Source organism: Heterodontus francisci, chromosome 12 (genome assembly GCF_036365525.1).
Source record: "Heterodontus francisci isolate sHetFra1 chromosome 12, sHetFra1.hap1, whole genome shotgun sequence".
Taxonomy (NCBI): Eukaryota; Metazoa; Chordata; class Chondrichthyes; order Heterodontiformes; family Heterodontidae; genus Heterodontus; species Heterodontus francisci.
Window position 1 is genome coordinate 102560388 of NC_090382.1, and position 23754 is coordinate 102584141.

At 45.3% G+C, this 23754-nt stretch overlaps 2 protein-coding genes across 9 annotated transcripts in view; one reads left to right on the forward strand and one right to left on the reverse strand.

Moving 5' to 3' along the window:
- Positions 1 to 4097, reverse strand: part of LOC137376025 (15-hydroxyprostaglandin dehydrogenase [NAD(+)]-like) — a 45603-nt gene extending 41506 nt beyond the window's left edge. The window contains exon 1 of one of the 3 annotated variants that reach the window (XM_068043974.1): positions 4012 to 4097. The gene's annotated coding sequence lies outside the window, so the exon portion shown is untranslated. The remainder of the gene's footprint in view (positions 1 to 4011) is intronic. The other 2 variants (XM_068043972.1, XM_068043975.1) reach the window with 2 other exon arrangements.
- The window catches only part of larp1 (La ribonucleoprotein 1, translational regulator), a 176127-nt gene that overhangs the window by 19339 nt on the left and 133034 nt on the right, over positions 1 to 23754 (forward strand). For 4 of the 6 annotated variants that reach the window (XR_010976125.1, XR_010976124.1, XM_068043968.1 and 1 more), the window contains exon 1: positions 12905 to 13417. The exons of 1 other annotated variant lie outside the window; for it this stretch is intronic. Coding sequence is in view for 3 of the 5 variants with exons in the window: in XM_068043968.1 (XP_067900069.1) it covers positions 12964 to 13417 (454 nt within the window). In the remaining 2 variants the exon portion in view is untranslated. Of the gene's footprint in view, positions 1 to 12904; positions 13418 to 23754 lie in introns of those variants that run through there. One more of the 6 variants, XM_068043967.1, reaches the window with a different exon arrangement.

A 23754-nucleotide genomic window follows, 5' to 3' on the forward strand; every position in this document is an offset into this window, starting at 1 on the left:
GTTGCATTGCTGGTTAAAGGAAATTAACACAATAGTGAGGAAGGATATTAGCTCTGACGATGTGGAATCTGTATGGGTGGAGCTGAGAAAGGGGCAAAAAACGTTAGACTCCCAAGCTGTAGTGGTGATGTTGGGAATGGCATTAAAGAAGAAATTAGAGACGCATGCAATAAAGGAACATCTGTAGTTATGGGTGACTTTATTGCATGCATATAGATTGGGCAAATCAAATTGGTCACAATACTGTAGAGGAGGAATACATGGAATGTTTACGGGATGGTTTTCTGGACCAATACGTTGAGGAACCAAGTAGAGAACAGGCCATCCTAGACTGGATATTGTGTAATGAGAGATGAATAATTGACAATCTAGTTGTGCGAGACCCCTTGGGGATGAGTGACCATAATATGATAGAATTCTTCATCAAGATGGAGAGTGACGTAGTTGATTCTGAGACTAGGGTCCTGAATCTTAATAAAGGAAACTACGAAGGTATGAGGCGCGAGTTAGCTATGATGAATTGGGAAACGTTACTTAAAGTGATGACGGTGGATAGGCAATGGCAAACATTCAAAGTGCGCATGGATGAACTGCAACAATTGTTTATTCCTGTCTGGTGCAAAAGTAAAACAGGAAAGGTAGCCAAACCATGGCTTACAAGGGAAATTAGAGATAACATTAGATCCAAGGAAGAGGCATACAAATTCGCCAGGAAAAACAACAGACCTGAGGATTGGGAGTGGTTTAGAATTCAGCAAAGGAGGACCAAGGGATTGATTAAGAAGGGGAAAATAGAGTACAAGAGTAAGCTTGCGGGGAACATAAAAACTGACTGTAAATGTTTCTATAGGTATGTGAAGAGAAAAAGATTGGTGAAGATAAATGTAGGTCCCTTACAGTCAGAAAATGCATACTTTGGTTCTGTCTTCACAAAGGACACAAATATCATACCAGAAATGTTGGGGAACACAGGGTTTAGTGAGAGGGAGGAACTGAAGGAAATCAGTATTAGTAGAGAAATGGTGTTGGGGAAATTGATGGGATTGAAGGCAGATAAATCCCTAGGGCCTGATAATCAACATCCCAGAGTACTAAAGGAAGTGGCCCTAGAAATAGTGAATGCATTGGTGGTCATCTTCCACGATTCTATAGACTCTGGAACAGTTCCTACAGATTGGAGGGTAGCTAATGTAACCCCACTATTGAAAAAGGGAAGTAGAGAGAAAGCAGGGAATTATAGACCAGTCAGCCTGACATCGGTAGTGGGGAAAATTCTAGAGTCCATTATCAAAGATTTTATAGCAGAGCACTTGGAGAACAGTGGTAGAATCAGACAGAGTCAGCATGGATTTACAAAAGGGAAATCATGCTTGGCAAATCTACTAGAATTCATTGAGGATGTAACTAGTAGAGTTGATGAGGGGGAGCCAGTAGATGTGGTTTATTTGGACTTTCAGAAGGTTTTCGACAAAGTCCTACATAAGAGATTAGTATGTAAAATTAAAGCGCATGGGATTGGGGGTAGTGTATTGCGATGGATAGAAAATTGGTTGGCAGACAAGAAACAAAGAGTAGGAATAAACGGATCTTTTTCTGAATGGCAGGCAGTGACTAGTGGGGTACCGCAGGGATCGGTGTATGACCCCAGCTAGTCACAATATATATTAATGATTTAGATGAGGGAACTAAATGTAATATCTCCAAATTTGCAGATGACACAAAACTGGGTGGGAGGGTGAGTTGTGAGGAGGATGCAGAGATGCTTCAGGGTGATTTGGAAAAGTTAGGTGAGTGGGCAAATGCATGGCAGATGCAGTATAATGTGGATAAATGTGAGGTTATCCCCTTTGGTAGCAAAAACAGGAAGGCAGATTGTTATTTGAATGGCTATAAAATGGGACAGGGGAATATGCAGTGAGACCTGGGTGATCTCGTACACCAGTCACTGAAGGTAAGCATGCAGGTGCAACAGGCAATAAAAAAGGCAAATAGTATGTTGGCCTTCGTAGCGAGAGGATTCGAGTACAGGAGCAGGGATGTCTTGCTGCAATTATACAGGGCCTTGGTGAGGCCACACCTGGAATATTGTGTGCAGTTTTGGTCTCCTTATCTGAGGATATGCTTGCTATAGAGGGAGCGTAGCGAAGGTTACCAGACTGATTCCTGGGATGGTGGGACTGACGTATGAGGAGAGATTGAGTCGGTTAGGATTATATTCGCTGGAGTTCAGAAGAGCGAGGGGAGATCTCATCGAAACCTATAAAATTCTAACAGGACTTGACTGGGTAGATGCAGGAAGGATGTTCCCAATGGTGGGGGAGTCCAGAACCAGGGGTCATAGTCTAAGGATACAGGGTAAACCTTTCAGGACTGAGATAAGGACAAATTTCTTCACCCAGAGAGTGGTGAGCCTGTGGAATTCGCTGCCACAGAAAGCAGTTGAGGCCAAAACATTGTATGTTTTCAAAAAGGAGTTAGATATAGCTATTGGGGTGAAAGGGGTCAAAGGATATGGGGAGAAAGCGGGAACAGGTTACTGAGTTGGATGATCAGCCATGATCATAATGAATGGCGGAGCAGGCTCAAAGGGCCGAATGGCCTACTCCTGCTCCTATTTTCTATGTTTCTATTAGCTAGGCCATCAAGGCCATCCCCACCCACTGACTCTGAAAGAGCCAACCCCCTACAACTGTGAATAGACATCCTGGGGCATGTAGAATCTTGAATTTCATTAGAAGATTCCAGAAAAACCTCATTAGAACCAAAGGGGATTGACCACCTGTTCATCTCTGATGAACCAAGTTTTGTTACACGGACAAGCAGACAGTCAGTAACTGAGTGGACAGTAGCTGAGAAGGCTGCTGCTCCCCTGTCTCTCTCTCTCTCTCCCCAGAAAACATCAAGTGAAAACCGTCTGCGACTAGGGGACCCTACAAGCCTACAGACCGCTAAAGCCAGCCACCAGGGGATAGAGAGCCAACTGCAATTCTGCCTTCAAGCAACGCTGAGCGAAGCAAGCCAACTAAAGTGCACTTTGACCAGTGAGGATTTCAAAAATACAGCTTCAGCTGAGGGCTACTGGATTTACAGACTGTATTTCAGTTCCATTTATTTTGGAATTTAATCCAACCACCAAATCTGTTTCCCTCTGTAATCTATTTGTGTGTGTGTAATTCTCGTGTGAATGTGTAGTGTATTTTTAGTATTTTTAAATCGAGTTTGATTAAGTATAATAAACTTACCTTTTTCTTTTTTAAACTCGAGAAACCAGTCCAATTGGTTCTTTTGCAATCACAGTAAAAGAAAAAGGTAAAACACTCAGAGGTGGTAAGCATAACCACAGTTTAAAAGGAATAAATCCTGTTGCAGTCAAATAAGGGGAAGGAGCAAGAGGGGAGCCTGAGACCCCCTCCTCACCTGGCTGAACGCTCCTGGTCCCTGCCAGTGAGATACTCCTGGTTCCTGCCAGCCAAATACTCATGGTCCCTCCCAGTACCATTCAGGTGGGGACTGGAGTTAGAGGCTGGGTGTTGGGGGGTGGGGCTGGGGTCATATGACTGTTGGCTCTGATCGTCAGGTACAGTCAGTATGAACTGGGCACCACATCTCTCCACCACTGCTTCTGTCAACACTAGGCTCCACATTTTAGGTACCATTGGCATTTGATCAAAGGAAAGAAAGCACCTGCTGGTGTTATGGAGTTATGTGTAAATTATCAAAGCTGCTGCCTAACTTGACTGAGAAGGTTTCTCAGTCACAGATGGAAGTCAGTAAACTGTCGCTTGAGATTTACAGATAGGATTGTTCTCTCAACATTGCATCGATTCTGCAGACTGATCTCTCCTGTAACTCAGGCTAGCTGGACCAGCACAAATGTGTGGCAAATCCTCAGCCCAGCTCTTGGTTAAAATGAGCAGATGTGAAACTTTTACAACTGTTTCTCCAAATTTCCTAAAGCACAGCAGATCTAAGTTATGTAAGAAAGTAATACAATAGCAAAGAGTTACTTACAGTCAGTGTGTGCTTAATCTTCCTGTGCTGATGAGTAGATCTGTGACACTCTGACACCGGCCACTCCCTTCAGCACAAATCAACTTCCTGATCATCGCACACTGCAATATTTCCTTTGTGAAATCAGAGCTGTCTTTCCTCATTGTGATCTTTTCAACTGAAAAAACAGATCACTCTGTAGTAACATTGAGTAACAAACCAGGGATCAGACTGGGGAAAACCTTCAGAGTAATAGTAACTGGGGAACAGACTGGGGAAAACAGATCTCCAGAGTAACAGTAACTGGGAATCAGACCAGGGAGCAGATCCCTCAGAGTAACAGATCCCCCAGAGTAACAAACCAGGGATCAGACTGGGGAAAACAGATCCCTCAGAATAACAGTAACCAGGGATCAGACTGAGGAACAGATCCCCCAGAGTAACAAACTAGGGATCAGATTGGGAAAAACAGATCCCTCAGAGTAACAGTAACTCGGTATCAGACTGAGGAACAGATCATTCAGAGTAACAGTAACCGGGGATGGAGCAGGTAGTGAACTCGGTGGGCCGAAGGGCCTGTTTCAGTGCTGTATCTCTAAACTAAACTAAATTACACGCCACAGCCCTGGGGCATAAACCATTCAGCCTCAAGGGAATACAGACCTACTCTATGCAATCTACCTGTCTTATAATTTAACCCTTTAAATCCTGATATCATCTGGTCATGGCACCCCCTCCAAGGTCAATATATCCTTCCTGCAGTGTGAGGCCCAGAACTGAACACAATTATTCCAATGGGTTTTGACCAAGACTCTCTACTTCCTCCCCTTTATATTCCAACTCCCTTCAGATAAAGTCCCTGTCCACTAGCTCCTTGTGATTTGTGCACATGGAGCCCTAAATCTCTTTGCTCCTGAGAGTTTCCAGTCTCTCACCATTAAGAAATTACCCCAGTTTATTTTCTTAGATCTGAAGTGAATGACATCACACTTCCCAACATTGAACTCCATCTGCCACAGTTTTGCCGACTCACTTAGTCTGTCAATGTCCGATTGCAAATTCCTGCTTCCATCTGTAATATTACTTGTTCCTTTGGTGTATAAATTATTGTAGGATTCACAGGACTACACATAATATCCAAAAAAGAAAATGTGGGTTTTTATTATACTTTAACTAGAAGATATATATGTAGTTACTGCATGAGCCACATCTAAACACATCTTACTCTGTTGGGCTACACCCAAAGATCACTGGTCATGTGTGATGTGATATCACTTCCTCTGGTGGACTCTAAAAGTGGTCCACTCTAAAGGTGGTCCCATTCCCCACAACATTCCCCTTTTTCCCAAAGATAGAATTATATTATATATAAATATATATTATAGAATTATATTACAATATACAATGATATTGCAGTTTTGACTAACTATACATGATTAAAACAAAACGTTATTTACAAGTAAATGAGTTTAACACTCTCTAAAACGTAGAGGAGGTTTGCTTATTCGTCTTGATCTTGCTATCGTAAATGTCTTCCCAGAACTGAACTCGTCCTAGTGACTTCTCTGAGACTCTGGTGATTCGGGACTCTGGTTAGTATGTTCTTTCTCTGTGCTCATAGCCTTTTTACAGTCATCTTCAGACTTTGTCTTTGAACTCGTCCGTGTTGTCACAGGGTTGTCACAAGTAGTGTTGTCAGGCAGTTCTCTGAGTTGACGTCGGTTCCATCTGAGAATTGCACCGTTGAGCATCTGGACCTCATGAGATCTGGACTGGTCTCGTATCCTAGCAATTTCTGCAGGATATCAAGTTCCTGACACGTGAGTGAGAAATCTGACCTTCTGTCCTACTCACAATTGAGCTAATTCTGGTCCTGCTTGCCTGTCATACGATGCCTTCATTTTCCCTTGTTTAGATAGCTTAGAAAATGATGACCGGCAACATCACCAATCACCGGCAATCCCTCTGGCCTTCGGGTACTTGCTGCAGCGAACTGAAGCCCAAGGAGAGACTCCTGGTCATATTGCCTCTTCGTGACAAGACTCCGAGCCTTTGTGTCATCCTGTACATGGACTGATCCGACGGTTTCCTCGATAGTTTCTACCATCTTCGCTGCGTTACTGACTTCATATATTGTGACGATTTGTTATTCTCGGTATACTTGATGTCCTGTGACAGCTGGTCCAGTTGTGTCTATAACATAAAACATTTGCGGTTGCCATTTGGAGCTCACATAGCTGCACTGCAAGGTTATCTTCCAATGCACTTGATTGGAAAACCATTGTAGGCAGTCAACCTAGCTGTGATAGCTCATACCATATATACCCATTTCTTTAGATACATGTCCTTCAGTATACGGAATGAGCAGAATACTTGCACTTGCTCTGGTGTCAATTTTTACTCTGAGCTAATGCTTGCCACTCTTCTGTGACATATAATCCTGATCATAGCAATGCCTCAGATTGCATAACAGCATTGACATGTTGATCCAAATTAACTGTGGAGTGCTTGCTCGCTGTTTGCATGAGTGCACTCTTCATCTGTATCCTCCTGGCAATCTGTCCCTCTGCTGACCTGATGTACCTGCTTGGGTTTTTGTTGTGTGTTGGCATACCTTTTGTTGCATTTGCCATCCTGTCTTGTAGACGGTCTCTGTGTATGTGATCTGCCACCATTCCTGTGTGCAGTATCTGAGCTCGGCCTTCTGCACTGCCTTGCCCAATGTCCTCACATGCCACACGCTTTGCACTGGTTCTGGTCTGCCAGACAACTGCGAATTGGGTGAGTCAGACCACATTTGCCACAAGGCTAAGGAGACTTCTGAGCCTTGGTTACCATACCAATTGTCGTAGCCACTTGTAACTGTTGATGCCCAGCCATGATGGCTTCAAATTTCCTTCCATTTTTGAGTAATGCATCTATGGTGTGTCCTCTCTTCTATTCTAGCAGGTCTTTATGAAAGGTCTCTAGTGGGGTAGTCACTATTACTAGCTCTATAATCCATTCCGACAATTCAATATCTGCAAAGTCACAATATTGAGCTTTGTCTCAGCACCTTGCCACAAACCGGTCAATGGACTCATCTTGCCATTGCCAGTAGGTCATAGGCTCAAGCCTATGTCAGAAATTGACCTTTACCTTCAGTTGCTGCTCCAGGAATGTCCATAGCATGCTAGGTCCTTTTGATCCTCAGCTGACAATCCTGATGTTGTTGCAGGCCCTCGTTGCCCAATGCAACTTTAATTTTGGTAGCTTGTTTCTCTGCCTCACTCATTTCTTGATCCAGGAAACACAGCCCCAAAACTTCGTTGAAATGGTTTCAATTAAGACGCTATGTCCGACGGCTTCCAATACATGACTGGATATCTGAAAGCTATGGTCTTAATGATCCTGCTTTTTTATAAATATAGGACTTTTTACAGGTTTCTTTTTCACAGGTACACTTCCTTTTTTCTTGCTTAGACAGATTCATTTTCTGTAGGCCTTACCCTTTGCAGTACCGGCAGCTGCTACAACCAACCTTTTACTTTGTGCGGGACCCAGTGGTGCTGTTGGGTTTGTCCCTCTTTTTTCGGCTTAGTCCCTACCCACGAAGAAAAACAATGGGAAAACTAAAACAGTACTGACTACAGCTACTCCTTTTCAAATTTTGTGACCCACTGCCAGATTAGGTGAAAGCTCTGATCTCCTGGCAAATTGTCTGCTTTACTCACAGAGTTTCAACAACTCCTGGGGTCCTGTCTGTAGTCTAACTCGCTGTAGTATTGTGGGGTCTCCTGCTAACAGCTCTCCTGCCGGATCATCAGCCACTCCAGATAAGCTCTCACTGGCTCTTCTTTGTTGCTGTTCTTTGTTCTTACTTGGTGTGTTCTTCAGAAAAAAAATCAAATGTCGCCACAATGTAATAATACTTGTTCCTTTGTTGTGTGAACTATTGTACGATTCACAGGACTATATGTAATATCCAAAGAAAACTAGTGTTTTTATTATATTTTAACTCTAACTTACATATATATATAGTTACTGCACGAGCCACATCTAAACATGTCTTCCTCTATTGGGCTACACACACAACTCCCTGATCATGTGTGACATGACATCACCTCTCTGGTGATCTTCACTTACAGGTCTTATGGTGGTCTGCTCTTAGGGTGGTCCCACATCCCACATCCCACAACACCATCTACATGACTTACTGTGCCTCCAAAGTTAGTGTCATCTGCAAATTTGGATATGCAACTCTCTATTCTTTCATTCAAGTCTTTGATAAATATGGTGAAAAGCTGAAGTCCCAGTACAGATCCCAGGGGAACACTTGTCACATACAGTAGCATGGTGGTTATGTTACTGAACTAGTCATCCAGAAATCTAGACTAATGTTCCGGAGATATGAGTTCAAATTCCACCGCAGCAGCTGGGGAATTCAATAAATTAAATAGATTTGGGATAAAAAGTTAATGCCAGTAATGGTAACTATGAACCTAGTGAATTGTTGTAAGAGCACACCTGGTTCATGGGTGTCCTTTCATGAAGGTAATCGTTCGCCCTTACCATAAATGAATAAACAGCCCAACAAGAGAAGGGGCAAAACTGGATTTAGATTCAGGAAATGACGTTGGGCAGGTGGAAGGGGTATCAGTGGGAGAGCATCTTGGTGGTAATGATCACAATTCAGTAAGATATAGCGCAGTTATGGAAAAGGACAAAGAGTAAATGTTTAAATTGGGGAAAGGCCAATTTTACTATGCTGAGATATGATTTGGCAAGAGTGGTCTGGTAAATCAGTGTCAGAGCAGTGGGAGGTATTCAAGGACGAGATAGAGATGGTTCACAACAAATATGTTCGCAGAAAGAAAAAGGATGGGACTCCCAAATCTAGACTCCCTCTGAATGTCAAAGAGCATGCATAGTAGCGTAAGGCAAAAAGGGAAGCTTATGTCAGATACCAAGAGCTCAATACTATAGACAGGCTAGAGGAGTAAAGAAAGCCAGAGGTGAAACTAAACAGGAAATTAGGAAAGCAAAGAGAGGGCATGAAAAGATATTGGCAAGTAAAATCAAGGAAAACCTTGAGATGTTTTATAAATACACAAAGAGCAAGGGGATAACTAAGGGAAGATGGGGTTGATTAGAGACGAAAAAGGCAACTTGTCTGTGGAGGCAGGAGGCATGGGCATGGTTCTTAATGAATACTTTTGTTCTGTCTTCAGAGGGGAACGAAGCAGACATTGTAGTTAAGGAGGAGGTGAATATTCGATATATAAACACAGTGAGAGAGGAAATATTAAGGGGTATAGCATCTTTCAAGGTGGATAAATTTACAGGCCCAGATGAAATGTATCCCAGGCTTCTAAGAGAAGCAAGGGATGAAATAGCGGAGGCTCTGAGCATCATTTTCCAATTCCCTCTGGCTACAGGTATGGTGCTGGAGAACTGCTAAGCATTTACCATTGTTCAAAAAGGGAGGAAGGGATAGACAAGGGTTGTCCAACATACGGCTCGTGGGCCAGGATCCGGCCTGCCAAATGTTTGCATCCGGCCCGCAGGTGTAAACTGTTCCCGAGGCCATTCCTCATCCTCACCATGACTGGAGATGAGAAATTTTCCTTTGTCAGAACAGGCTTTTAAATTATTGCGCTGTCAGTTTCACAGGTGACAGCTACTGACTTTCACACAGTTGCAGAGAGTGGAACGCTCTTTTAACGCACTTTAAAAAGTCAGTTCTTTTAAAAAAGATTGCTGTCAGTTTCAGAGCCAAAGCCGCTGACAGCGGGAACAGCCGTTTCCCAAAAGACTCGGGGTTTTCCAGCAGGTTCTGACTTTCTTTTTTAAAGTGCTGAAATGTCCATAGTTGTGGACCAAGAACTGGAAAGTGGGATTAGGCTGCATAGCTCATTTTCAGCTGGCACAAACACAATGGGCCGAATAGCCTCCTTCTGTGCCATAAATTTTCCATATTTCCTAAAAATAACTTGCCAATCAGAGTATATGGATGATCCAGTGAACTGATATCTAATAGGAGTATGCATTCATCTGCTATCTAACAATAGGAGTCCATATATAGGATCACAGGAACAGGCGTAGGCCATTTATCCCCTTGAGCCTGTCTTCTCATTCAGTGACATCATAACTAGCTTGCGACCTTACTCCACGTACCCACCATTGCCCCATATCCCTAAACAACTTTGTTTTAGAAAAAAAAACAATCTCAGATTTTAAATTAATAACTGATCGAACACCAATTTCTGCTTGTGGAAGAAAGTTCCAAATTTCCACCCCACTTTGTGTAGAAATGCACTTCCTCCATGGCCAATATATCCTCCTCAGGTGTGGTGCCCAGAACTGCTCACAGTACAGTCTAACCAGAAGTTTGTATAGCTGAAGCATGACTTCTACCCACTTGTATACCAGTCTTCTAGATATAAGGGCCAGCCTTTTTGATAATTTTCTGTACCTGTTCAGAAATTTTTAGCGATCCAAGTACCTGGACTGCTAAGTCTCTTTGAACCTCTACTGTTTCTAGCTTTTCACCATTTAAAAAGTACCTGTTCTATCCCTTTTTAGGTGCAAAGTGTATGACCTCACATTGCGTACATTGAAATCTATTTGCCACAGTTTTGCCCATTCACTTAATTTATTAATATTCTTTGTAATTTTATGCTTCCGTCTACACTGCTTACAATGCTGCCTATCTTTATGTCAGCTGCAAAGTTGGTATCTCAACAGGAGTCTGTATTGATGCCACACATGGAAGCATGAGTTAACTGTTTTTAGGAACAGTGGATGTAATCATCATATTGCAAGTTTCCTCCATGATTGCAACAACTACAACAACAACTTGTATTTATATAGCACCTTTAACATAATAACATGTCCCAAGGTGCTTCACAGGAGTGTTACAAAGCAAAATGAGCCACTTAATGCGATATTAGGTCAAATGGCCAAAAGCTTGGAGAAAGGGGTAGGTTTTAAGGAGCGTCTTCAAGGAGGAACGAGAGGTAGAGAGGTGGAGAGATTTAGGAAGGGAATTCCCGAGCTAAGAGCCTAGGCAGTTATAGAGAAAAAAAGAAGAGGAGCAGGAGTAGGCCATTTGGCCCTGCTCCGCCATTCAAAAAAGATCATGGCTAATCATCTAAGTTGAAGGCACGACCACCAATGATGGAGCAATTAAAATCGGGGGTGCTCAAGAGGCCAGAATTAAATGAGTGCAGATTTCTCAGATGGTTGTGATCTGGATGAGATTACAGAGATAGGCAGGAGTGAGGCCATGAAAGAACTTGAAATCAAGAGAATTTTAAAATTGAACATTGCTTAACCGAGAGCCAATGTAGGTCAGCGAGCACAGGGGTGATGGGTGAATGGGACTCGGCATGAGTAAAGATGGGGCAGCAGAGTTTTGGATGGCCTCAAGGTTATGGAGGGTAGAATATGGGAAGTTGGCAAGGAATATGTTGGAATGAATGACGGTTTCAGCAGCAAATCAGCTGAGGCAAGGAAACGTCCGGTGATGCTATGGAGCTGGAAAATGGCCGTCTTAGAGGTGGCGTGAATATGTGGTCAACTCAGGTTCAAATATAATGCCAGTGTTGTTTCAGCCTCAGAAAGTTGCCAGAGAGAGAGTTGGAGTGGGTGGCTAGGGAATGAGTTTGTAGTGGGGTGTATGGGGGTTGGGGCAGGGTGTGGGGAGGGGAGCGGGTATGGGGTGTATGGAAGGGGGTGTGGGAGAGGAGAGAGGGGTGCATGGGAAGGGAGTGGTTGTGGGAGGTGGGAAATGGCGATGTATGGGAGGGGGTGTGGGGGAGGGAAGTGGCAGTGTATGGGAGGGTGTGCGGGTGAGGGGAGTGGGTGTGGGGTGTATGGGAGGGGGTGTGGGAAAGGAGAGTGGGTGTATGGGATGGTGTGTGGGGGTGATGGGGGGGGTGAGAGGAGGGGGTGTGGAGTGTATGGGAGGGGGTTAGAGGTGTCTGGGAAGATGTGCTGGGGAGGGGAGTGGGGTATATGGGAGGGGAGTTGGTATGGGGTGTACGGGAGGAGGTGTGGGAAAGGAGAGTGGGTGTGGGGTGTATGGGACGGTGTGTGGCGGTGATGGGGGAGGGGAGGGTGCGGTGTGTGGAGTGTATGGGATGTTGTGTGGGGGAGGGGCTGATGGGATCGGGAGGGGGTGATGGGGTGTGGGGGAGGGGGTGATAGGATGTGGGGGAGGGGGTGATGGGATGTGGGGGAGGGGGTGATAGGATGTGGGGGAGGGGGTGATGGGGGAGGGGATGATAGGATGTGGGGGAGGGGGTGATGGGATGTGGGGGAGGGGGTGATAGGATGTGGGGGAGGGGGTGATGGGGGAGGGGGTGATAGGATGTGGGTGAGGGGGTGATGGGGGAGGGGGTGATTGGATGTGGGGGAGGGGGGTGATAGGATGTGGGGGTGGGGGAGGGGGTGATAGGATGTGGGGGAGGGGGGTGATAGGATGTGGGGGAGGGGGTGATGGGATGTGGGGGAGGGGGTGATGGGATGTGGGGGAGGGGGGTGATAGGATGTGGGGGAGGGGGTGATGGGATGTGGGGGAGGGGGTGATGGGATGTGGGGGAGGGGGTGATGGGATGTGGGGGAGGGGGTGATGGGATGTGGGGGAGGGGGTGATGGGATTTGGGGGAGGGGGTGATGGGATGTGGGGGAGGGGGTGATGGGATGTGGGGGGGGGAGGGGAGAGGGTGATGGGGTGTGGGGGGGGGAGGGGAGAGGGTGATGGGGTGTGCGGGAGGGAAATTGGTGATTGGGATGTGGGGGAGGGGCTCTGCCTCACTACCTCTCCCGAGTTGCAATGCATTGGACGCTCTGCTCCCCGCGCCTGCGCACTTCCTCCAGTCGCAAGCCCGCGGTATACGTGCGCGCCTCCGGGCCGGCGTCCGTTTGCCGCTGTGCGTGCGCGCTCGCGTTGCTGCCACACGGAGCCCGAGCGCGAGCCCAGCCGCCGCCATGGCCACGCAGGTGCAGAGTCTGCCACCTAACCCGCTGCCGCCGTCTCACGGAGTTCAGGCCCCGGAACAACCGCGCCCGGAGCCGGGCCCGGTACACGCCCAGGCCGCGGCCCCGGTTCAGGCCGCTGGGCCTGAGCAGGCAGCCACCCAGGCCGGAGCCGGCACCAGGCCCGAGGCCAAGCGCCTCATGGCAGCCCCGCCGCCCAAGGTGAACCCGTGGAGTAAAACGGCTTGTACCGGAGAGACTGGCACTCCCAGCCCGGCGCCGCCCGCAGAGCCTGGGCCTGGGGCCACCACCGGGACCGGTCCCGACCCCCCGGGCCAGGCCGGAGACAGCGTCGAGGAGCCGAGAGCCGGTTGCGGCCGCAAGAAGGAGTTCATCGAGGCACCGCCGCCCAGGGTCAACCCCTGGACCAGGCGAGTGAGCGGGGGCGGTGTGGAGGCTGAGCCAGGTGAGTGTGGGAACGGGAGAGATTTACAGCTGGGCCCAGGCCGGGGTCATGTACTGGGAGGGAAGGGTGTCGCCGCCCAGCGCCCCTTTCAAATCCCAGGTTCGCCGGGCCCAGACCCACCCCCAGTCCCAAATCTCTTCACACCCCCACCCCCCCCCCCCCCCCCCCCCCCCCAATCCCCGATCCCCAATCCCAGATCCCCGATCTCTCAGAAATTCCCAGACTCCCTGGACTGGGGATCTTCCTCCACCCCAGTTCCCCTCAAATAGGTTGAGGTTAATTGGCCATTATAAATTGCCCCTAGTATAGGTAGGTGGTAGGGAAATATAAGGACAGGAATGTGGTAGGAATATGGAATTAGTGTAGGATTAGTATAAATGGGTGGTTGATGGTCGGCACAGACTCGGTGGGCCGAAGGGCCTGTTTCAGTGCTGTATCTCTAAACTAAACTAAACTCCTTGACTCGGAACCTCTCGTCCCCAGATCTCATGTCTAAGAACCCCCCAATTTCCCTGGACTGGTGATTCCCCTATCCCCTTCCAGATCCCAGACCCTCAAATTTCCTTGAACCATAGAAAAAGTACAGCACAGAAGGAGACCATTCAGCCCATCGCATCTGGCCAGCGGAATAAACTATCCACCCAAACTAATCCCACTTTCCAGCACCTGGTCCTTAGCCCTGCAGGTTACAGCACCTCAGGTACATGTCCAGGTACCTTTTAAAAGAATTGAGGGTCTCTGCCTCCACCACCATTCCTGGCAGTGAATTCTAAACACCCATTACCCTCTGGGTGAAAATGTTTCCCCTTATGTCTCCTCTAATCCTTCTACCAATCACCATAAATCTGTGCCCCCTGGTAATTGACCTCCCCACCAGGGGAAACCGGTCCTTCCTGTCCACTCTATCCAGGTCTCTCATAAATTTGTACACTTCAATCAAGTCACTCCTCAGCCTCCTCAGTTCCAGGGAAAACAACCCTAGCCTTTCCTCATAGCTGCAGCCTTCAAGCTTTGGCAACATTCTTGTAAATCTCCTCTGTACTCTCTCCAGAGCAATTGTGTCCTTTCTGTAATGTGGTGACCAGAACTACACGCAATACTCCAGCTGTGGCTTAACTAACGCTCTATACAGTTCCAGCATCACATCCCTTCTCTTGTACTCTATACCTCGGCCAATAAAAGGAAGCGATCCATATGCCGCCTTCACTATATCCACTTCTGCCACCTTCAGGGACCTGTGGACATGCACGCCAAGGTGTCTCACTTCTTCTACACCTCTCAATATCCTCCGTTTACTGTTTATTCCCTCGCTTTGTTTGCCCTTCCCAAATGCAATACCTCACACTTCTCTGAATTGAATTCCATTTGCCACTTTTCCGCCCACTCAACCAAAACATTGATAACATTGTGGAGTCCACTGCTTTTCTCCTCACTATTAACTACACGGCTAATCTTTGTGTCATCAACAAGTTTCCCAATCATGCCACCCACATTTAAGTCCAATTCATTAATATATGCCATATACAACAAGGGACCCAACACAGCCCTGTGGAACACCACTGGAAACTGCTTTCCATTCACAAAAACATCTGTCGACTACTACCCTTTGTTTCCTGTCACTGAGCCAATTCTGGATCTTTCCTGTCACTGAGCCAATTCTGGATCCAACTGCCACCTTCCCCTGTATCCCATGGGCTTTCATTTTACTGACCAGACTGCCATGCTGGACCTTGTCAAATGCCTTACTAAAATCCATGTAAACCACATCCACTGCACTACCCTCATCAATCCTCCTTGTCACTTCCTCAAAAACCTTAATCAAGTTAGTAAGACATGACCTTCCCCTAATAAATCCATGCTGACTATCCCTGATCAATCCATGCCTTTCTAAGTGACAGAATCTATTCTGAAGGACAGGATAAACTAACAATTTACCCACCACCAAGGTCAGACTGACTGGCCTATAATTACCTGGCTTATCCCTCGCACCCTTTTTAAACAATGGTACAACGTTTGCTGACCTCCAATCCTCTGGTACCTCACCTGTATCTAGTGAGGATTTGAAGATGATCCTCAGCGTATCTGCTATTTCCTCCCTGGCTTCCTTTAACAATCTGGGATGCAATCAGTCCAGTCCTGGTGATTTATCCACTTTCAGGGATGTCAAGTACTTCCTCTCTCATTATGCTTATTATATCTAATATTTCACACTTCTCTTTAACTACAATGTCTGCATCTCCTTTGTGCAGACAGAGACAAAAAACTCATTAAGAACCCTGCCCACATCTTCTGCATCCATGCATAAGTTCCCCTGTACATCTCTGATAGGCCCTACCCTTTCCTTAATTATCCTCTTGCCCTTAATGTACTGAAAACATCTTTGGGTTTTCCTTGATTTTACCTGCCAATTTTTCATGTCCTCGCTTTGCTTTTCTAATTTCCCTTTTTACTTAGCCCCTGCACTTTGTATATGCCTCCAGGCTTTCTAAAGTATGGGACCTCCCCCAATTTCCAGACCAGGGACCCACCAGATTCCAGACACCCCAGGATTAGGATCCTTCAAGACCAGGATCCACCCCCTAGACTGATAATCTATCAACAGACAGTATTTATTCTTTTTGTTCTTGATCTTGAGGTGCTATAATAACTTATGGTTTTAGCTCTCTGAGCGAGTGTCTTTTGGGGCTGTTTCCATTAGAACAGGATATTTTGTATGTAATTTGACAGGTGTTAAAGTTATGAATGGATGGGACAGCTTTGATTGAAACAGCCTGTTTGTGGAGGTTGGGGCAGGGGCGAGTTAGTTTATGTAGGCCTAGGGGATATAGAGAACAGGAGAACTTTTTTTTTACAAGATTGTGAGGCTGGAATGCATGATCAGAGGCCATTAAGAATAGGTTAGGTTGGTGGTTGAAGGAAAGGGGCAATAAAGGGATCTGGGACTGCTGGTATGGAGGGTAAACTCCCATATAGTGTGTTTGATGCCAATGGCCTCTTTCTATGTCTGTGTCTGGCTCCTCATTTTAACCTGTTTCTGGATGCTTGTACTGTTGCTATAATGTTCTCAGTTTAACAGCCATTTTTTTTTTGCCAATTCATTTGGTGCTGAATCTGCGGAGAATGAAGAAGCTGTTATCCACAAACAGGCCTATCTAGCTTGTGTGAATCATGTGTCCTAGTCAACACAGTTGCAATAATGTGTTTTTACCAAATTGAACTATGAATTCACCATCACAGACAGTTCCTTGATATTGAGGGACTTAAATGTAAACTCAAGATTAGTTCTGGGCTTGGATGATCCTTCCCCAAGACTTGGATAAGTTCTGTGTGCCGGCCATGGCGTGCCTATCTATTCTAATCCCATTTTGTAACACTTGGCCCAAAGCCTTGTATGCTATGGTGTTTCAAGTGCTCATCTAAATACTTCTTAAATGTTGTGAGTGTTCCTGCCTCGACCACCCCTTCAGACAGTGTGTTCCAGATTCCAACCACCCTCTGGGTGAAAAAAAAATCTTTCCTCAAATCCCCTCTAAACCTTCTGCCCCTTACCTTAAAATCTATGCTCCCTGGTTACTGACACTTCCTCTAAGGGAAAACATTTCTTCCTATCTACCCTATCTATGCCCCTCATAAGTTTGTATACCTCAATCAGGTCCCCCCTCAGCCTTCCCTGCTTTAAGGAAAACAACCCTAACCTATCCAGTCTCTCTTCATAGATGAAATGCTCCAGCCCAAGCAACATGCTGGTGAATCTCCTCTGCACCCTCTCCAGTGCAATCACATCCTTCCTATAGTGTGGCGACCAGAACTGTACACAGTACTCCAGCGTTTTATACAGCCCCATCATAACCTCCCTGCTCTTATATTCTGTGCCTTTGCTAATAAAGGCAAGTATCCCATATGCCTTCCTAACCACCTTACTTACCTGTGCTGCTGCCTTCAGTGATCTATGGACAAGTACACCAAGGCCCGTCTGACCCTCTGTATTTTCTAGGTCCTACCATCCACTGTATATTCCCTTGCCTTGTTAGTCCTCCCAAAATGCATCACCTCACACTTCTCAGGATTAAATTCCATTTGTCACTGCTCTGCCCATCTTACCAGCCCATCTATATTGTCCTGTAATCTAAGGCTTTCCTCCTCACTATTTACGACACCACCAATTTTCGTGTCATCTGCGAACTTACTGATCGTACCTCCTATATTCATGTCTAAATCATTAATGTACACTACAAACAACAAGGGTCCCAGCACCGATCCCTGCGGTGCACCACTGGTCACAGGCTTCCAATCGTAAAAACAACCCTTGACCATCACCCTCTGCCTCCTGCCACTAAGCCAATTTTGGATCCAAATTGCCGTGGGCTCTTACCACCTTGACCAATCTCCCATGCGGGACCTTATCAAAAGCCTTACTGAAGTCCATGTAGAGTCATACAGCACAGAAACAGGCCCTTCGGCCCATTGTGTCTGTGCCGGCTATCAAGCACCTAACTATTCTAATCCCATTTTCCAGACTACATCAACTGCTTTACCTTCATCTACACACCAAGTCAGCTCCTTGAAAAATTCAATCAAATTTGTTAGACATGATCTCCCCCCTGACAAAGCCATGCTGACTATCCTTGATTAATCCCTGCCTTTCCAAGTGGAGATTAATCCTGTCCCTCAAAATAATTTCCAGTAGTTTCCTTACCACTGATGTTGGACTCACTGGCCTGTAATTACCTGGTTTATCTCTGTTGCCCTTCTTGTATAATGGTACCACATTTGCTGTCCTCCAGTCCTCTGGCATCTCTCCTGTGGAAAATTTGTGTCAGAGCCCCTGCAGTCTCCTCCCTTGCCTCACATAACAGCCTGGGATACATCTGATCTGGGCCTGGGGATTTATCCACTTTTAAACCCACTAATGCCTCCTCCCTTTCAATGCTAATTTGTTCAAGTATATCACAATCCCTCTCCCTGACCTCTACACTGACATCATCCTTCTCCATAGTGAACACAGATGAAAAGTAATCATTTAAAAACAGTGTCGTAATGAGTTAAACAACTGACACCAGGACACATTTATTATCCATTGCACCGTTTATTATTTTAAAAGCAATTCTGTGTGTTGCCAAAAGTATGAAATAAGTATTTGAGAATACTTAAATGAAGTGTAGCAGTTGTGTATTAAATTCTAATAAAAAGGAAACTATGGGTATTCTGAAATCAAAACAGAAAATCCTGGAAATAGGCAGGTTAGTTGGAATCTGAGAGAGAGAGAGGGATATTACGGTTTAGGGTGGAGGTACTGTGAGAACTGTAAGCACATCTGAAGTGGTATCTCCACCCAAACATTAACCTGTCCATTCTGATTAATGTTGATGGAGATCCTGTGTGATTCCATTATTTTCTGTTTGTATTTAAGTTGTCTGACGCACTTTTTAAACCAGTCCCTGATCTTTGAACAAAAGCAAAATACTTCAGATGCTGGAAATCTGAAACAAAAACGGAAAATGCTGGAAATACTCAGCAGGTCAGGCAGCATCGGGAGAGAAAAACAGCGTTTCAGTTCTGATGAAAGTGCACAGACCTGAGACTTTAACTCTGTTTTTCTCTCCATAGATGCTGCCTGACCTGTTGAGTATTTCCAGCATTGTCTGTTTTTGTCCCTGGTCTTTGAAACCCGATTGCTTGAAGGAAACTGCTCTGTTGGTGATAGTTGCCAGTCTTCAGTGAGTGATGAGAATAGGCATTGGAACAGAGCCTCTTCCTACGCACATTGCTGGTCTGAACCCCTGGCACTGTGACACGCGCTCTAGGTTTCAATGGGAAAATAATGTACTTGTATTTACACAGTGCTTTACTGTGTCCTCGGGCTGTCCAAAGAGCTCTTGCAACAAATGAATTACTGTGGAAGTACAGCCACTGTCATAGGCACACATGGCAGCCAAGCTGTGTGATTACCAACAGCAGTGTATATTTTTATAGGTCCTGAAGACAGAAAACAAAGAGTAGTGGTTAATGGATGTTTTTCGGGCTTGAGGAAGTTCCCTAGGGATCAGTGTCGGGACCCTTGCTCTTCCTGATATAGGTTAATTACCTAGAATTTGGTGTACAGGGCGCAATTTCAAAGTTTGCAGATGATACGAAACTTGGAAGCATTGTGAACTGTGAGGAGGATAGTGTAGGACTCCAAAAGGACATAGACAAGTTGATGGAATGGGCAGACAGGTGGCAGATGAAGTTCAATGCAGAGAACTGTGAAGTGATTTATTTTGGTAGGAAGAACATGGAGAGACAATATAAAATAAAGTGTACCATTCTAAAGGAGGTGCAGGAGCAGGGGAACCTGGGTGTATATGTGCATAAGTCAATGAAGGTGGTAGGACAGGTTGAGAGCACGGTTAATAAAGCATGCAGTATCCTGGGCTCTATTAGTAGGGACATAGAGTACAAGAGCAAGGACCTTATGTTGAACTTGTATAAGAAACTAGTTTGGTCTCAACTGAAGTATTGCGTCCAGTTCTGGACACCACGCTTTCGGAAAGACGTGAGGGCATTGGAGAGAGTACAGAAGAGATTCACAAGAATGATTCCGGGGATGAGGAATTTCAGTTATGAAGATAGATTGGAGAAGTTAGGACTGTATTCCTTGGAGAAGAGAAGGCTGAGAGGTGATTCTATAGAGGTATTCAAAATCATGAGGGGACTGGACAGAGTAGACAGAGGGAAACTGTTCCCACTCGTGAGAGAATCCAGAACAAGAGGGTACGCATTTAAAGTAATGGGTAAGAGAAGCAAAAGTGACAAGAGGAAAGACTTTTTCGTGCAGAGAATCGTTAAGGTCTGGAATGTACTGCCTGAGAGTATGGTGTAGCCAGGTTCAAGTGAAGCATTCAAAAGGAAATTAGACAGTTAAATGAAAAGGAAGAATGTGCAGGGCTTTGGGGAGAAGGCGGGGGAATGGAACTGATTGAATTGCTCTTTCGGAGAGCTGGTGCGAACACAATGGGCCGAATGGTTGCCGTCTGCACTAACAATTCTGTGATTTAACATAGTAAAACATCCCAAGGCGCTTCACAGCAGTGTCATCAACAAAATTTTGACAGGTTTTTGAGGTTTGCGAGCAGAAGAGGTAGTTTTTAGGGACTGTCTTAAAGGAGGAAACAGAGGTGGGGAGGTTTTGGGAGGGAATTCCAGAGCTTAGGGCCTAAGTAGCTGAAGGCACAGCTGCCAACAATGGAATGATTAAAATTGATGATGCGCAAGAGGCCAGAATTGGAGGAGCTCAGAGATCTGAGGTTTCAAGAAAAAAAGACTTGTTATAGCATCTTTCATGACCACAGGATGTTCCAAGGCACTTTACAGCCAATGAGTTATTTTTTGGAGTGTATTCACTGTTGTAGGAATGTAGGAAGTGTGGCAGTCAATTTGTGCACAGCAAGCACTCTCAAACAGCAATGTGATATTGACCAGATAATCTCTTTTTATGATAATTGAGGGTTAAATATTGGCCAGGGCTCCCTGCTATTCTTTGAAGTAGTACTTTGGGATCTTTTACACCCATCTGTGGGGCAGACTGGGCATTGGTTCATCCAAAAAATGGCACTTCAGACAGTGCAGCACTCTATCAGTACTGCACTAGAGTGTCAGCCTAGATTTTTGTGCTCGGGTCCTGGAGTGAGACTTGAACCCACAACTTTCTGACCCAGAGGTGAGAGTGCTATGAACTGAGCCATGGTTGTAGGGCGAGAGGAGATTACAGAGATAGGAAGCGACCAGGGCTTTGAAAACAAGGATGGGAATTTTAAAATTGAGGTATTGTGTAACTGGGAGCCAGATTAAAAAAAATTGGTGTACACAGGGAAGATGGGTGAACTGGATTTTATGTGACTAAGGACATGGACAACAGAGTTTATGGAGAGTAGAATGTAGAGGGCTGGCCAGGAGTGCGTTGGTATAATCAAGTCTAGAGCTAACAAAGGCACAGCAAATGAGATGAATAATTTATTGTTGCTAGTCTTGATAAGTTGAATTTTGACCAGGGTAGCAGAAGAGTTTCCCACTTTTCTTTGAATGGTGCACTGGGTTCTCTAACATTCACGAACCATTGGAACAGGTAGACAGGGCCTTGATTTGATATCCCATTCAAAAAACAGTGCTCTGACAATGCAAAACTCTCTGTGCAAGATTGTGATCAAGGCCTGTGGCGAGGCTTGAGGAAACAACCTTGTGACTGAGGCAAGAGTCTGACCAACTACTGGCACTTAGTTCAATTAGTCACTTGGATAACCTCAAATAGCACTCGTGTTCTTATGATGAGCAAACAAAATGTATGCTGCAAAAAAAAAAAATGGAAATCGGCTGCAGATATGGCTACAACAACTTGCATTTGTATAGCACCTTTGACATAGAAAAGCATCCCAGAGTATCTCAGGAAAGAAAAGTGGAGTAAGTTTTTGTTTGGAATGCTCCATGAGAACTTGTAGTGCTCTATAGTTTTATTATATTGGGGTGTATCGACATGATACTGCTGTACTCGATCACAAAACAGGATCCGCCAATCAGCAGATGTTACAAAATATCAGGTTAGAAAGTTATAGACAGTCTGGGAAAAGCACACTGGCAAAACCTGAGGGGCGACTGGTGTGAGCGGCGTTCTGTTGTGTGCGAAGGGGTGGCAGAAGCTATATACAGAATTACTGTGCTAGCACGAGGGTGAAAGGGAATGACCCCGATCGTCTGTTGGTACTTAGTGGCGAAATCCATGCCAGTAAATGCCTCAAGTTTGTAATTACATGAAAGCAAATCCGAATGATTGCAACCATAGCAACGTTAATGTCCTGGACTAACAGCTCGTGGGTTCCACATAGATTACCTTATTGTGGACAGGTAAGGATGCCAAAATATTACAGTAGTTAAAAGTTGCCGATGCAATTTTTCTATTGTGTCCAGTAAACATAAATTAGCAATGTTTTTGTGATGTGTTGTCCAGATCCTGTTTGCTCACTGACGCTATGTCTTTATTAAAGCATCTTCTCTGGCATTTAGCAGGGAGCTGCTGTGGAAGATCTGACTCTGCTTTCCTGCCATATTTCTGAAATTTTCAGCAACTTTTAAAATATCTCCTTTCTTGAGATGTTAGGTCAGGACACTGCATCGGCTGGTCACATACCTCACTGGTTGGTCATCCTGTGTCTACGACTCCAGTGAGTGTGCGTGCGCTTGCTCGCGTTCATTCTCTCTCTCTCTCTCTCTTTCTCTTCTCTCTCTCTCTTTCTCTCTTTCTCTCTCTCTCTCTCTCTCTTTCTCTCTCTCTCTCTCTCTCTCTCTCTTTCTCTCTCTCTTTCTCTCTCTCTTTCTCTCTCTCTCTCTTTCTCTCTCTCTCTCTTTCTCTCTCTCTTTCTCTCTCTCTCTCTCTCTTTCTCTCTCTCTCTCTCTCTCTTTCTCTCTCTCTCTCTTTCTCTCTCTCTCTCTTTCTCTCTCTCTCTCTCTTTCTCTCTCTCTCTCTTTCTCTCTCTCTCTCTCTTTCTCTCTCTCTTTCTCTCTCTCTTTCTCTCTCTCTTTCTCTCTCTCTCGTTTGAATGGGGGGGTTTCTGGGTAGCACTTGGAGGCAAGGAAGCTCTGGCTGATTTTCTTACCCCTTTCCCCATTAAACCTTTGCCTCAGGTAGGTTAATTGTGCTTTGGTTGCCACTGTCTGTGATTTGCTGTCCCAGCACAGATCAGGAGTTGAGCAAGGGGACCTATTGTGATGTATATTACATTTACCCTCTGCACATGGTTTGAATGGAGTCCCAGAAGTCACTGTAACCTGTGACTTGTGTTGGTTTGGAGCTGACGTGTTGCTTTTCTAAAATTGGCTTCTATGTATGTGTTTGTTTTGAGTTTTCTAGGCGCATTTATTAGCTTCCAAGCACTTGTTCTAAAAGTTCTCAGATGGAAGACTGAGTGTTTTGGACTCATTATATTGCATAGTGGTAAATATTAATCCCACTCCCACCACTATCAAAAAAAGAAACCAGTCACCAAACTATTTCAGTAGACCATACCAAAGGTGGCTCCTACCCAAGTGTAAGATGGTCATAAGTGTGCCGGGGGTGTTAACGAACTAATAAAATGTTGCTGTATGAAATTAATTGTGCTATAGGAAAGAGTTTAAAAGAAATGAGCATTCTGGGACTGGGGGCTGATATTCCATTTGCATTGCTTCTACCAAGCATTTTAGTCAGCTCTGCAAATTCTGCAGTGAAGGCTGAATACCCGCTTGTTCAGTATAAAGTACTCCAAAAATCTAGGTTCTGCACGTTCATCTGAGAGAGGATGTGCATCAGAAGTCTAACATTAATAACG